Source organism: Gallinula chloropus (assembly GCF_964237585.1).
Source record: "Gallinula chloropus genome assembly, chromosome: 4".
In the NCBI taxonomy this organism is placed as follows: domain Eukaryota; kingdom Metazoa; phylum Chordata; class Aves; order Gruiformes; family Rallidae; genus Gallinula; species Gallinula chloropus.
Window position 1 is genome coordinate 3805334 of NC_140088.1, and position 15467 is coordinate 3820800.

At 48.1% G+C, this 15467-nt stretch overlaps 1 protein-coding gene across 1 annotated transcript in view; it reads right to left on the reverse strand.

The window, feature by feature from the left end:
- Positions 1 to 280: 280 nt before the first annotated feature.
- Positions 281 to 15467, reverse strand: part of ADCK1 (aarF domain containing kinase 1) — a gene marked incomplete at its 5' end in the record, with an annotated part of 71944 nt that continues 56757 nt past the window's right edge. Inside the window, 4 exons of the mRNA XM_084264057.1 lie at positions 281 to 657; positions 2101 to 2294; positions 5927 to 6124; positions 6358 to 6507. Of these exons, the coding sequence (XP_084120183.1) occupies positions 486 to 657; positions 2101 to 2294; positions 5927 to 6124; positions 6358 to 6507 (714 nt within the window). The 3' untranslated portion in view covers positions 281 to 485. The remainder of the gene's footprint in view (positions 658 to 2100; positions 2295 to 5926; positions 6125 to 6357; positions 6508 to 15467) is intronic.

Here is a 15467-nt window from a genome sequence, read left to right on the forward strand (position 1 = left end):
CTCTCCCCAAGGCCTCACTCCTCTGAGAGACTCTCTGCACATCTGAACAGAAATTAGACTACAAAGACAGAGGAACTGAAGAATATTTTGGGGCATTCTAGGCAGGGTGGGATTCTCTTAAATTCTGTAAGAAAGAGCCAATGAGAGCCTTTTGCTCGCAGTGCAGACCCACTGGAATCTGGGTGGAGTTTTCCCTGCTCAGATGGGGAAAGTACATACCCTGCCCTCCCTGACACACAGTATCCCACCCCTCCTTTTCCTAAACCACAAAACAAGCAGAGCTCCAGCACCAACCCCACCTCTCAGCGCCACACAGAAAGCTAATGCTGTAACAGGCAAGGACAGCACAACGTGTAACATGGTGTAACATGGAACAAGACCCCAAAACCAGCCCACAGAATAGACAGAAACAGTCAGAAAGGCAAATGTGCCACGGAGAGCAGAGGGGAGGGAGGGAACACCCAGGCCTCTCCCACCAGTTTATGTCAGTGCGCGGAATGGTGCATCCGGCTCAGGAGAGCGATGACCCAGCTCCCCAGCCGGGACCCCTTCAGCCACAGGAAGAGTTCATACAGGTTGATCTGCCACAGGCTCAGGGCTTCTGTGAGAGAGATCTGGGCCCTCCTGTAAAGCGAGTGGCTCTTGCTCCTCCGATACCTAGGAGGAGAGAAACAGCAGCATTAGACCCAGTGGGATGTGGCCTGGTGGGAGGAGGCCTGTCCTACATCTTCAGCACTGCTGATCTTCCCCAGGGCAGGGTGACGTCCCACCTCTGCACAGCCACCGTCAGTGGGGACCTGGGAGTAGGGATTTTCTCCAAGTAATGTTCCCCAGGAGCTGGGGACTGTGTTCCTAGCATGAACGTGGCAGAAAAGACAGCCTGCTCCTTTTGGAGCTCAACTCTCTCCATTGTGCATAGAGACCCTGGGCCGTGGCACCCTATACTTCTGTGCCCAAACTTCACTTTAGCTAAGCAGGACAGGTATGCAGCCCTCTAGCCCTTCCTGGTAGCACACTCATAAGAGTCCAGCAATTCTAACACCCTAATTCCAGGAAAACTAATTCTCCACCTTTCTTTAGAAGCGGAGGTTAACGGGCCTTGTAGGTCCCTCATCAGCCAGAGAAATAACTGTTATTTCTTCTGCAAGGAGGAGGGGTCTGAAGCAGAAGTGCATTGACTCATAAGACTCACAGATGGAAATCGCTTGCAGGATTCCTGTTCCTGGCTTTTAAGTGTCAGCCTGATCTTCACTGTCAGTCTCAGCCTCTCAATCAGGCTGCAGCAACTGGCAGCAGTGAACTTGGGAGATCTTTCCTACCCACAAATACTTCCTGTATGATGATGTGATGCCTGTAATAGTCAGGAAACCCCCTCCTCTCCTGTGGACAGGTCAAACCATAACCCCTTACCCTAAAAGCTCCAACTCCATCCCTGTCAGGGCAGACTTGTGCTCTGAAGAGGCTGATGGGCATAAGAATAGTACAGACAGAAGCCAAGATGTGTAACTGAGCAGGGGTAGGACTACGGCAGATCTGCTCATGATGGGGAGAGGTCCACAGCTAAGAGAAGAGATCAAGAGGTCAAGTTAGGCCTTGTCAGGGACTTGATTGAGGTGATCTAATAAGTCTTAATAACCCTGACTGGCCTGGGACCTCCCTCAACCTGGTGCTCACAGGCCCAGGAGCTCCAGTTAATCTCAGGCCTACACCTCCAGTCCCTGCCTGAGCTACACTGGAGGAGCAATGGTCCCCAGCTCATAATCTGCTGTGAAGCACCTTGACCTCAACTCACATACTGACCTCTTGGCTTGACCTCAGCCCTATCTTGTTACCATGGACCTGCCAGACAACCACCAGACCTGACCTACAGGCTGACTCTCTGTTTTGACCTTGGACCTGTGCTGCCACCATGATGTTGCATTATGATGGGGACTTTGGACTGGACCTGACCACCATCTCACTCTGTCCTGCTCGCCTTGCTCAGCTACTTTGAGACTGGACCCTGGCTGGTCTGCTGGCCCTGGGATGCCCCCAGCTCCTGGCCCTCAGGGACAACCAGCCCCCACTGCTCCACTTCTGGTGCCTGGAGAGGAGACTCACGTGGAAACAGCTCTGATGCAGCAGCGAGACATGTTGAGGAAGGAGCTGGCGTTGGCCCGTGTGTGCAGGGCTGACTCGATGCCCCGTAACAGGTCATTGGTCTTCAGCAGCAGCAGCATCTGGCGGGGGACGTTGTTGAGGAGCTGGGTGATCTGGGGTAGGTAAGCAGCAGCGTTGGACCGGATCTCCACATCCTGCAGCCAGCCAGGTCATGTCAGAGAGAAAGGAGAGAGAAGATAAGCATGCATGGAAACCCAGGTCCAGATACAGCTGAGGTCTGGCAGGAGGAGACATGTGTTTTTCAGACCATAACTCTAGGACAGAAGCTAAAGAGCTCTTTGTCCTGCTTTCCTGCAGACTCCTGGCCATCCTGAGCACTCACAGCACAGTCACAGATCGCTCTTGCCATATCTCACCTGCCTGTCAGTGAGATAAGGCCCTGTCCCCTCACTGGCAGGATTAATAGCCTCTCAGGAGAACAGGGCACTGATTGCTATCTCAGCTCTTGGCCCCAGGCAGCCCACAGCAGCCATGTCTCATTACTGCCCTTGCAGCCTTCTGAGTCTCACCTCACCCCAAAGCTGGCCAAGGCTGCAGGTAGCACAAGACCACTCTGGCAGGTAGAGGCAGGCTGCAGTGACAACCCTGTCTTGCTGTGCCATGCAACTGATGGCTTTATGCTACACTGATGAAGCTGTTTCCAAGGCCACATTTAGTCCTCTGTCCTCAACAGAGAAAGCATTATGCAGTTAAGTATCATGCTAATCCAAAAGATTCAAAACTGTCATCTGTCAGACTAAGGGTCTATCTAGATCCATATCCTGTCTGGCAGCAGCCAGTAGCAGACACTTCAGGGAAGAGTGTAAGACCAAGGCAGAGACAGAGTGATCCTTCATGTTCCTTGGTTCCCCAGCTTCCAACAAATACACCACCCATGGTAAGATCCCAGTGATAACTGGGCCTGACCCCACTTTGGGCTCCCCTCCAAACACGTGCCACCATAGCACACGAGACAGCCAGCTCCCACCCTGCTGCCTCTTTTTAGACAGGCGAGTTCCCCCACCATCCCAGTAAATATGGGACCATGTGGTGTGGAGCTGATCCCATACACACAATCATGTCCCTACATCCTCCCACAGAGGACATGGCATGAACTGGCAAATCCAAAATCTCCAGAATCCAGCAGGACACATGCAGAGGGCAGTAAATGACTTACAGGAGGCAGGCTCCTCTGTGGGAAAGGGGAAGGACAGCTCCCAAACCTTGTCTTCTCTGGAATGAGGGATGTCTGACCTATATATCATGATATGGGATCTCACATTCACTCTTTGTGAACTTCAGGCTTCTTACAAAGGAGCAGACCTGCACAAATCAAGTGTGCAGGTCATGATGCTCAGAGATGTATACAGCTCACATACCACCACAGTTGCTTTGCTGCTGACAAATAAATTTGTGTCCTGCCTCTGTCACTGAGCAGATACACAAAGCTTCAGCAAGAAGACACTGAGGTCTCCTAAGTGTCAAATCTTTTATTCCATTATTTGCTGGCAGAAAATTCCTCCCTGATTATCTCTTATCTCTTACCCTAGCCAGCATCACTGCAGAGCCTACTTTTTCTTCCCTACACATAGGTTTTCTTTTCTATTTCTTTTCTTTTTATTTTTAGCTCCAGCTGCTTGTCCACATCACAAAACAACTACATGATCTGTCATCAGAACTGTCATTTTCTGTCAAGGGCGAAGGCTGTGCGCAGAGGGAGAAGCGAGCTCTGCCACAGGACCTGAGAAAAGCCCTTTGGCTGCGATCGCTGAGGCTGCTGCAGGATGCAGCAAAACACACTCATAAAATCAGATGAGATGAGGCTAGCAGCCACCCTGAGCAGCCAGCTGCCTGGCCTCAGCTTACAGCAGGAACAATCCTCACACATTTGCCTAGCCTGCTCCTAAAACTCCCCAGGGATGTGACTCACAGCCTCCCCAGACCACCCACCCCAGCGTTTCACTGGCCTTGCTGTTAGATCCAGCTTTTCTCATGGTTAACCCCAATCTCCTTTGCTGAATTCAAACCCATTACTTCTTGTCCTGTTTGCAGTGCAGGCTTTAACAGGTTTTGGAAATCACTGCTACAACTCTTCCTGACCCACATTTTCCTTCACTTTTCCTGCCCTAACTTGCTCTGACTTCCCTCATGGGTTGCATCTGCTTGACCACTAGTCCTTGTAGCTTCCTACTGGACTCCCTCCAGTTTCAGCAGACCTTTCTCAAGACGCAGTGTTCCAGACTGGACACAGCACTACAGACAGGGTTTTGTTTCAGGAGGGCTGCTTCCTCATCTCACAAGCTACTCTCACATCCATAGGTCCACAAGTGTACTCTCTGGAGCTCTGAGGGTACCTGCCTACACAGCACTTGGCTCTTGCTGCTGATACTATCTTGCAAATTCACCTCTAAACTAAGGGCAAGGAGCTGCTCGTGTCCTAATGCTGCAGCAAATCTGCTCAGCTCCCCATTATCTGCTGCAGGATTAGCCAGTTTCAGCCTTGTGTCATGTAGGCAAAGACAACAAAACTGGCTACATACAGGCAATTCAACCCAACAAGGTTCATCAGCCCGCTCAAGGCCCCATGCAGCCACAGTTACACCTCTGGCATAACCTTCACAAGCCAGTTCAGGATAGACATTGCTTCCCAGCTCAGGTTCAACACCAGCCTTGTTGTACCATAGCCAGCTCTGTGTCGATTTGCTTCGGCACCTCTGAATTTTCTTCTGATTCTACCAGCTCCAGAACTCACTAGATCAAGCATAGATCTGCTAGAGAGTCACTGTATTATTTCTGATATGCAGAAAAATTAACTAAGGAAGGAAGCAATCAAATTACTGGAGGCAGGGGGGGTCCATTACCCGAGGTATCTGACCTACTCATTGCTATGGATAATGGCAAGCCACTGCAGCAAATTCCACCACATCCATCAAAACAAAAAGCCAACTCAAAGGAGTTTCCAGAAAATCATTTCACAGGACAGCATTATAACGCTACTTAACAGGTTTGATCCTCTCTACTACAAGTGTGTGCAGAGAAAAACAAACCAGAGGATACAACATCTTTCTACTTACACACCACTGGCTGAAATCACATCACTGTATGTCCATCTCTCAAAACAGCAGCAGAGTGGCAGGGGCTGCTACTGTTCTTGAGGTGGTGTGTGCGTGTCAGGAGTGCGAGGAGGTGTGAGAAGGTTCACAGCATGCGTGGATAGGAAAGGGTGGAGAATGTAAGTGGCAACTTCCTAGATTTGTAGTGATTGAGTTGACAGGATCTGCAGTTAAGCAACCTTGACTCTGAGTTAATAGGGTTTCTGATTGGGACGTAATTTCCAAGGGTTTTTAGGAGTTTGTATCGGTGCTGATAGTCATTTACATGAATAGTGATAATGTGTTATCCTTCTCATGTCTTCCCACTAAGCCTTTATGTCTCCTCTACCTTAACCTGTCCTCCTTGATGGTTCCCTGCACAGCTGCATTCAACACTTTTTAAAGAAAAGGCTGCTCTACAAATGATTCCAGTGTCAGAACTGGGGAAAACACTTAGCCATTAAGATATTATACAAAATTTAAGCAGCCCATGACAAGTGACATTGGGGAAATTAAGTTCAGCCACTATCAAATCCACTGCTGAAGGAGTCCTGGCTCTTTCTAGCTCAGTTATCAGTGCAGAATTATGCTACAGAGCTGACAGGGGTTGTCTGGCATGGCTGCAGTATCAGTGGTGCAAGTGGTTAACAACAAGGAAAGGTATCTGGTGAGGAGGAAGGGCAAGCAGGACCCACCTCACTGGCTGAGACTGGTGACCGGTCAATGCCCCTGTTGACAGACTCCCAGGACCTGGCGGTCAGCATGCAGGCGAAGAGAGGGTACAACTCCCCTGCCCCGAGCCGCTGGCTGTACTTCTGCACCCTCTTCATATCAGCCTTGATCAGAGCCTGCCAAAGGCAGCAGTAGTCCATGCGGAATGACTCGCTCAGCACCTGGGGAGGGAGATATGGCCCTGTAAGTCCAAGGAGGACAGGGAACTTGGGGGATGGGGGAAGCTTGTGCCCTATCCCCCATCCGTTTCAGAACCAGTAAATATCCTTGGAGGGCTATGGGAGTACTAGGAAGAATGTATTCATATGGGCTTAGGGGGACAAGGCTCAGGCTGGGTGTGCTCTTTCAGCCTGACACCCACAGGCAGCCTCATGAGGCCCCCACAGCTACGTACCTGGTAGAGTCCATGGTCCAGGAGGATAATGTGGGCCTTGCCTGACACAGGGCACTTCTTGACTAGCACGTTGCCTGGGTGTGGGTCACAGTGCACGAAGCCGTTCACAAAGATCATTTCGCTGTAGAGCTTCCCCAGATTGCGAGAGATCTGTGAGGGGACATGAGATGGTCACACGCTGCCACCCACAGCAGGGTGCCTGCCAGGGAGGCAGCCCCTGCGTGCCAACACCACAGGGAGGGAGGGTCTGCTCTGTGCCAACGTGCCCATGCAGAGCTCTTGCAGCTGCTCACACTGACAGACACACAGGGTGGCTGCTGGCATCTCCCGCAGGGTGACCCAGAGCACTCGGGGAAGGATCCGTGCAGGAGGCACCAATGAAGGTGTTTGTGGAGTCAGGGGTTACTTAAGGACACTTGCCTGACATAAAGAAAATAAAGTACCTGTGGATAGGAAAGGGGGATTCTGGTAATGAGCAGGAAAATCAGACAGCAGGTTGGGGCAGACAGCCATTCACAGGGAAGGCATGGAAAGAGCTGCTGGGCTGGGTGAGAGATGGCTTGGAGGAAGACTCAGGTGTTTCCATCCATGGATGACAGCAGGACGCAGTGGAGAAGGGGTGCAAGGAGACTCAGCCTGTCTATTTGCTTATCAGAATGAACACAGGTTTCCTCTCCCCTCCCTCCATCACACTGCCCCCCACTTTCTCCTTTCCCTTCCTCAGAACCATGATAATCTGATTTGCGATGTCTGTGAAGATGAAGCAACACAGAAAGGCTGTTTAAATCATCCTGTCACTCCTCTGTCCCTCCATGCCGCTGCTCCTTATCACCAAGAGACGTTATTAAAGTTAGAAACCCCCTAGGAGCAAGCAAACATCCCCAGGGCCCAGGATCAATCCCTTGCCATCCACTACACAGCAGCGTCACCCTGACACCCCACGGCTGGCCCCCCCTGCCATCAGAGAGCGGCATGGTGCTCCACAGTGGAGTGCTGAACAAGCAATTAAAAGACAATCATTATAAATGATTCTAAGCATGTCCCCAGACACACAGAGTAAGCAGCAAACAGGCAGCTGTCCCCATAAGAGCTAAGAGGGATGTTACCAACAGCTCGTCCTGCAGAACGCCAGGGAAAGGCTTGCTTTACCCACCTCTGAGGAAAGCGTTTGGTATGAAGAGTGCTCAAGTTGAGGAGAAAGATGAGGAGCAGATGAGGAGAAAGAAGGGGAACCCTTCCTGCAGCACACCAACAGGGATAGCAGCAAGGCTGGGTGGGACAGCCCTCTGCCTCTGGGGTGGGACCTGCAGCCACTGCTGAAACACCCACACAGGTGGTGCAGCACAGCCCTGCTGCTCCTGTAGCACAATTCCCCTGGTGCCACACAGGGGTTACACTAAGTACTGACTGAGGGGCATGGTGTTTCCCCTCTGAATCACCAGCAGCGATCACTGGAGCAATGAAGTGACCCTTGCAGGCCTCCTAGATCAAGAAGCTCTAAAAGTGGATGGGACTAACTGCTCTGACCTCCTAGAAGAGCTGAGAAACACTTGCTGACAGTCCAAGGACATGCCAGACAGTCTTTTAAACCAGTCACTCATTCATGCAGCCTCCCAGGGACCTGCACATCAGGGGGAATGGACTTGGACACCATGACTGATCTTAGCATCAGGCATGAAACCTGTGCACACACTGAGCAAACTCCATTTTTCAACCTCTGCCTCAGCTGTTTGCCCTCCAGGGACCTGGAAAAGCACAGAATTGCTGAAGATGAAGACTGGGACAATCTGGGCACAACATGATGCCTCATACCCATTAAACATATATCCAGTCAAGGGCTAGCAGTTCTCCAAATCTGGTGGTTGGTCATGGCTAAAGCCTGGAAAGTTACTAATATGGGTCACTGGAGTATGGGCTGCTTCAAAAAAGAGCAGACTCTCTTTCTATGCTTCAGTAATGGCATAGGTTGGCAAAGTCAAGCAGTGGCACAAGTGGCCCATAGGGGTTGTGTAATCTCCATTTTTGGTGGGCATAAAGATCTGAGTAGAAACAACCTTGAGTAAATTGGCCTGACCTCATAACTAACCCTGCCTTAGCAGGAGATTTGATAGGAGACCTCCTGAAGTCCCTTCCAGTCTCAAGTACCTTAGGATCCTACAAAAACACCTCTCATCAAGCTATCTGTGCCACCCTCATAATGGCATTTTATGGTATGGCTGTAGGCTCTAGGTGCAGAGAAAGTGTCACCACCAGCCAACAGGTTACTAAACAGATCTGTGGTCACAGCCTTTTGCAGCCCACAATGCGACACAAAACCAGCTCAAGATTCATCTTCTCATCTTACTGTGGAAACAGAGGGGTCACAGCCCTGTTCAGACCCACAGGCCAGGCTATGGGTAAAGGACAATCTTCACTGCAAGATCCCCTTCCTCCCTCCTTCTCTGCTGTACTCATACTTACCTCTTCCCCAGCACGCAGCCAGTGCATGCTGGAGTTGTTAATTCATTGAAACTAGACTTTATGGCTTCTTTCAGAAAGAGGAACACATTCTGTATAATTTAGTTAGCATACAGAAGGTATGTTACAGGGATTTATGATATAACCATATAAATAGTCTTTACTTTAGGAAAAAAACTACCCAACCTAAGAGATGGAGCCACGCTGAACACTAAAGCATTTTCACATATTTTTGCCTGCTGGTATACCTCTAAAATAGGATTAAAATCAAATTAAGATAGAAAGCACCAATACTGTCGAGTTCTAAACAAAAAAGGAAGGTTGTATTTCTAGGGTTTAGAGTATTATATGTGAACAGCAACCTATCATTATAATTCAGACAAAGGCAGTTCATGCTTCTAGAGAAAAAGTTTAGGGGAAAACTACAAAACCTTTATATGCATCAATTCTCCAGTACTGTGCCCCATCTCTGTGGGTCTTTATTCCACTCTTACTGAGAAGGCCACTGGATAAATGACATATACTGAGCTGAGTTTGGAAGAATTCAGTTAGGTGCAGTGAGAGAACAAATGTGTGAAAACGTCTGCTTAGGAGAAGGGAGGAATTCAGCACGCATTTAGGCTGTGCAAGACCTCAGGGTGAAGGTGCATTACAAATTAGACAAAAGGTTGCAGTGATTTATGGAAGCAGAGACCAAAGTAAGTACACAGGCATTTTCTTATAACACAGAGAGGTCATCATTCCTTTCCCTGTTTATCATCCCACACAATGAGGTTCTTATCATTACCAGGGTCCCCCAACACTGTTCTGGCCTCACATCATAAAAAAATAATAATCACCCCTAGAATCCTGCATTCACTTCCAGATACCTCATTAACAGAGAGATGGAGACTAGGAAGACTGAGTTCAGAGAAAGCAGATAAATGAGCAGGATGCAGGAGGAATTTACTTGGGCAAAAGATTAAAAGAGCTCAAGATACCAAAGCTGGCTAAGGAATGGCAGAGGAGGGACAGTCTACCAATGGTAATAGGTCTGAATAGCAAAAAAGCAGAAGCAGTTGTAGCACTGGATAAGCTACAAGAAATACCACCAGGCAGAAGAGGGCATGTAATCAAGAATTGCATGAATTAGGTATAACACATAAGGAAAAAACCCCAAACCCATGCCAGTCAGCAAGCAGAGCTGAGCTTGGGATTTCGAGGTGACACCAGACTCTGGCTCCAGCCAGAGGGATGTCCTTGCCTATTGCAAGAAGATGTATCATTGCCTAAAAGAAGTTCAATTTGTCTGCCTGTGCTGCAGCAGAACATGAGGACTTGTGCTGGGTTTGGCTGGGATAGAGTTAATTCTCTTCACAGCAGCTGGTGTGGGGCTGCAGACATGCGGCCGATGGGAAGTGGTGAAGGAATCCTTTGTCTTGCTTTGCACGACTTTTGCTCTGCCTGCTAAACCATCCTTACCTCAACCCACAAGCTTTCTTACTCCGACTTTTTGGATTCCCTCCCCATCCCACTGAGGGGAAAGGGAGAATGAGGGAGTGGCTGTGTGGTGCTGAGCTCATGCCCCCACCAGTCCATGCAAAGAGCAGCCTGCCATCACTCCACTCCCTGACACAACCATGACACTGTCTCAGGCAATGGGCACATTTTCAGCCCAAAGCTTTCATTTGGAAAAAAAAAACCCCATAGCTGAGGAATAAGCAGATTGGAGACAACAAAAATGGAGAGTCAGCAACCTGTGCAAAACCAATGGGGTGACAGACACACGTGTACCAGCAGGGCTTGGAGCAACTCTTCACCAAGCTAAGCACATAAAGCCCCCTTTAGCTACTCAATATGGCAAGGATGCTGCATATCACAAACTACCCTACATGAGTTACAAGCCAATGCAGAAGAAAGTAAGAATGCAGTGCAGATATTAAGGATTGTACAGTCACAGTCTCTCCATAAACTGGTCAAGTTCGCTGGAAAAAAAGACAAAGCATGATTTTGGAAGCTGTTCTAAAAATTCATGCTTTAGTTGGCCAGAACTTTTCCCCTAAGTCCCAGCCTAATTGTAATGATGTCCAGTTTAAATAGCAGAGCCCAAGAGTTCAATTAGTTCCTTCCCTCTCCAGTATTTACTACTCCAGTAAGAGAATTATCAGTATAAATACAGCATAAATAGTGCCCCGTTTCTACAGGATGCTCCTTTATCTGATGTGTCCTAGGAGCCACCCTGCCTTTTACACAGTCACACTGCACTGGAAATACACACTTAACTGTGACTGACTAATATCCCAAATTTAATTCTAATATGCCACTTCCCTCTGATAAACTCCCAGCATATTTAAGAAATTCTTATTATTAGTTTTTAAGTGCATGGCTTTCCACTTGCTATTGCTCATTTTTATCCCTCTCTATCACTTCAGTCCTCAAGGCCACAAGTGCTATTGCTACTGTGGCCCTCCTCTACAATGACAAGAGCCTCCCAACCTGGTGTCATCAACATCAACAACCTCCTTCACACCATTCTGTTTGTGTCGAGGTCATCACTGAAATTATTAAAGATCAGTTTAAAGAGCAAACCTCACAAAATCCCACTATGGTAATTTCTCTCCACCATTGCCTCTATGAGTTTTTTTACCTCATCTCCACCTTTTCTAGTTAACCAACTCATATCCAGCCTACCAAGCATCTTACCAAGTACACCTACTGCAGTTCTGTCATCTAACTCAGAGGACCCCAAATGTAGTACTGATAGCAGCAGTGATACATTTCTTCTTGTGTATGTCCACAGCACCAAATTGTTGCTGCCATCAGTTCTGAAAGCCTAGGACAACCCACCACCCTCACACAAATCCTCCAGGAGCTACTTCTGAGGAACCCATCACAAGTGAGTATCTTTCCAAACACTAATAGGTTAGCAAGAAACCTCTCAGAGAGGAAAGGCTGGCGTGCAAGCTTGAGCCTGCAAAGGCTCCCACAGTGAAAAGATGGCACGTAAACCATGCTGGTGGGTAGCTGCAATGGAACAAAGGAGCAAATTGTCCAGGGAAAGTCACTTTGTAAGCCAGCTGGAGTGCTCCTGGCTCCGTGCCTCCGACTGGCATGAAGAAAGGCAAAGAAAGAAATCCCGTGACATGGTCCTGTCGAGCTGATCTCACTGCCTGCCCCAGATAAGTCCCAGATGAAACTGCTTGATAGGGCACCATCCCTTTCTGTCCCACCTCCATCTGTGACTGTCTCTTTAGATCAGGAACAGATACCAGTCTCTGGCCTTAATTTGGCTGTAATATTTGCCAATTATTTTAAGAGATGGCGACACTAACTTCTATTGATCTCATTAAAAGTAAAGGTCGTTGTGCAGCTCATTTCTCAGGGCTCGATATTACCTCCTCAGGCCAAAATAATAGCATTGATTTTGGAACCTTAATCGAAGGTTAATTGGATTGAAGAGTGCATTGGGTTTTTGCTTTCCTTCGCCGTCGTTATTACAGCCATCATCTAAGGGCTTGCTTAATCCTGCCAGGGCAATCCTGCCCAATTAAACTGGTGTCCAATTAGCAAAGGGTATGGATGGAGTATAGCCACAGTTTGGACCCTGCTCCCTATCTCTGCTCCGAAGTGGCTCTTGTCCACAGCAGGTTACGATGGTCACACACAAGGGATCCGATTTCACACCCAGCCCTCTGCAATCCAGTTGTGAAGATCAAAACACAGTGCTCTGTAATGCAGTGGCTATCTCTATGTGCTATCCAGCATCATAGCAAGGTGATGTCTGGACACACACAATCTCAGTAATATACAGGAATAGTTTTTAGGGCTCCTGGAGTGTTCTCCTAGCATACCTCGTACTCTCTGTTGGGGACCAAGGAAATTGCTTTCCTGCTCAATGCCCCATCTTCCATGGCATTTAAGTGGGGAGAAATATTCTGACTCATCAACCCAGGGAACTGAGGGGCTACCTTGATAAGTTTCTATAGATTCTCAAAAGGACACAGGTAGAGAAAACCAATCATTGTCAGACCAAAAACGGCCATGGGGATCGTTCTTCCTTGGATTTAAAAGTAGTCCTATTTCCTTGGATTTAATGTAAAGCATCTTGCTGAGACTGCAGCAATTGATTGACAGCGATGCTTGAGACTGACTTTCAGTAAGAAACATGTTAATGTGTAGTTTTAACTCTTCCTCCTGGTGTCTCTGCACAGTTCAGAAGCTGGAAATGCTGGAGGTCACCACCCTTGCTTACCAGTGCCTTGTGAATTTTCATTAAGCTTCACACAGGACAGAATGCAGGAGAATCTGCAAGGAAACCTTTCCCCAGACTATAGCAGCAGGTGTAAGGAGCAAGAACAGCCATTTTCCCTAGAAACAGTGCTCTTCTCCATGCTCCATTTCATCTAACCCTTGAGTGTTACAAGCACAAATAGTTGTGACATGAGAGGTTCCCTCACTTGTGGCGACAAAGGGATCCCACCCTGGGAAATCCCACTTAAATTTTAGCAGCTACAAGGCAACAGCACCTGACTCTTGGCAGAAGGGTAAATCCCACACTGAAAGAGTATTTCAAGTTACAAAGCTGTCAACCATGAGAAGGTAGTTGGGCTCTTTATCGAGCTAAGAGACACTGTTCCAGTGCAGAACCCATTTAGCAAAAGGAGGAAGCAAAAAGCCACAGTAGGATAGGGTGACAGATGGCAATAATTGTGCACAGTAGCTCATCTTAAGTACCTGAGCTGTTTCCTTTCACTTCTCAGCTGGATAAAACACTTCCCTGACTTCTGAATCATCCATGGCTCATGACCAGGCTCTTAGGGAGCTGAAGTACATGGCATTGTTTCCTTTCCCTGACTCGAGTCCAAGCCAGGGAAATCATGGGGGACTCTCCACTTGGCTACCTGAGCTGGCTGGTTAGTTGGAGGCAATATGGCACATGCCACAAGTGCATCTGTAACTCCACAGCTCCACTGATGCAGCAGCCTCTACAGCGACAGGCAGAGCATCCACAAGAAGGGACAGGGAGGGCTCACAGAGCAGATCAGAGATAACAGTAAATTTGTATACAGCCAAGGTCTCTCTAAATGAATCAGGTAAAATCAGAACAGGTGCAAAAGGAGCATTTGTGCCATCTGGGAGCTTTAAAAGTCTATACTCTAAGTAACCTTGCTAACCTTCCTTCCCTCCTGCATACAGTATGCTACAAACATCTTGAGAGCCTCTGATTTCTCCTCCCCTTCTTCCTCTACCCACTTCTTCCAAATCTATCTTCCCAACCAAGACTGTAAGTGCTGTTGTGTCTTGTAACAGAAACAGCCCAGTTTCCAGGCAGCCTCCTTCTTAACCCTGCCATGGCCTGGTCTTCCCTCAAAACTCACTTCCTGGCAAGTCCCCTCTCCAGGCATCCCTCCCACTGCCAATATCTTAGCTGCACGCTCATCCTCAGCTACACTTGCACATGAATAAGTAACTGTTCCACAGGCAGATATTTCAGTGTTTGCACTTGTCTTTAGAAATCAAAGCCTTCTCTGATTAAATGCCATTACAATCCAGCGCTTGGACGGATCCAGAGAGATTAATGTGCTTTTGGGCAGCTTTAATGATAATCCTGCTACAGATGGTATTAAGTAAATGTCAGTAACCTGGTTTGAAGGGAGCTTTCACCTCAGGGATCCTTTCCATTTAGAGGAGAGAGGCTCAGCTTGCTTTTCAAGGCCGCACTGTCACACAAGAGAAATCCTGCTTAGTGAAAACTCCTCTTCCTCTGCCCAGCGAAACAAAATGGAGTAAGACAGAGGGGTTGATAGATAGATAGATTGAGGTGATTTATAGGAAGCTAGTGCATTTCTTGAAAGCTGCTGTGTATTATAAACCATGTCACAGTTTTAAAACCTGGGTTGCCACCTCCTCCTCGTGCTCCTTTCAGTGCTCCTGTCACCAGCATGACACGCAGCTCTTCACCCAGGGCATCAGCAGCCAACAACACACCTCAGGTCATACTTGTCCTCACCTGCTGCACCTTTGTCAGAGGAGTGGTCTGGGGTGTGCACTGCTTCTACCTCATCCCACTGGGTTGTAATAACAGACTTTGTTTCCCATCACTTGCTCCTGACAGACTTGGTACCCCCCTCACTCCTGTGCACTGTCGCTTCATTACCTATCAGTAAGAACTAACTTATTTTGAGGAGAGAAAAGGAAGAGAGAACAGCTCAGAGTAGGCACTGAGTTTGCAGAAACGTCTAGTTCTACCACTGAGCTGAGTAACATACCTGATAGATTGCCAGAAACCTCTGTGGCTTATCCTTTGCAATAGTAAAAGTCTACTGACACCTTTTTTTTCAAGTACATCTCATTTAGAGACCAGTTTGATTACCAGCAAAATATGTGGTTTTATTGCTGTATGGAACCTATTATGCCAAGAGGCCACAACACACCCTTCCCAAAGGGGCAGATGAACAGAAAAACTAAGCTGAATGTTCACCCTAAATCTCTCCTATCCCTAGCAAAAGGCTCTGCAACTTAAAAACCTGAAACCAGCTGCTTCTCTGCTTTATTTTCTCACATCCTGGCACAAAACATCCTATGGAAAGGCTGCAGTTATTGAATTTTCCACCCTGGATGACTGGAGAAAGCCATGGAAGACAGCAAAGAATGTTTTCCCCTGGGCTTCTCCA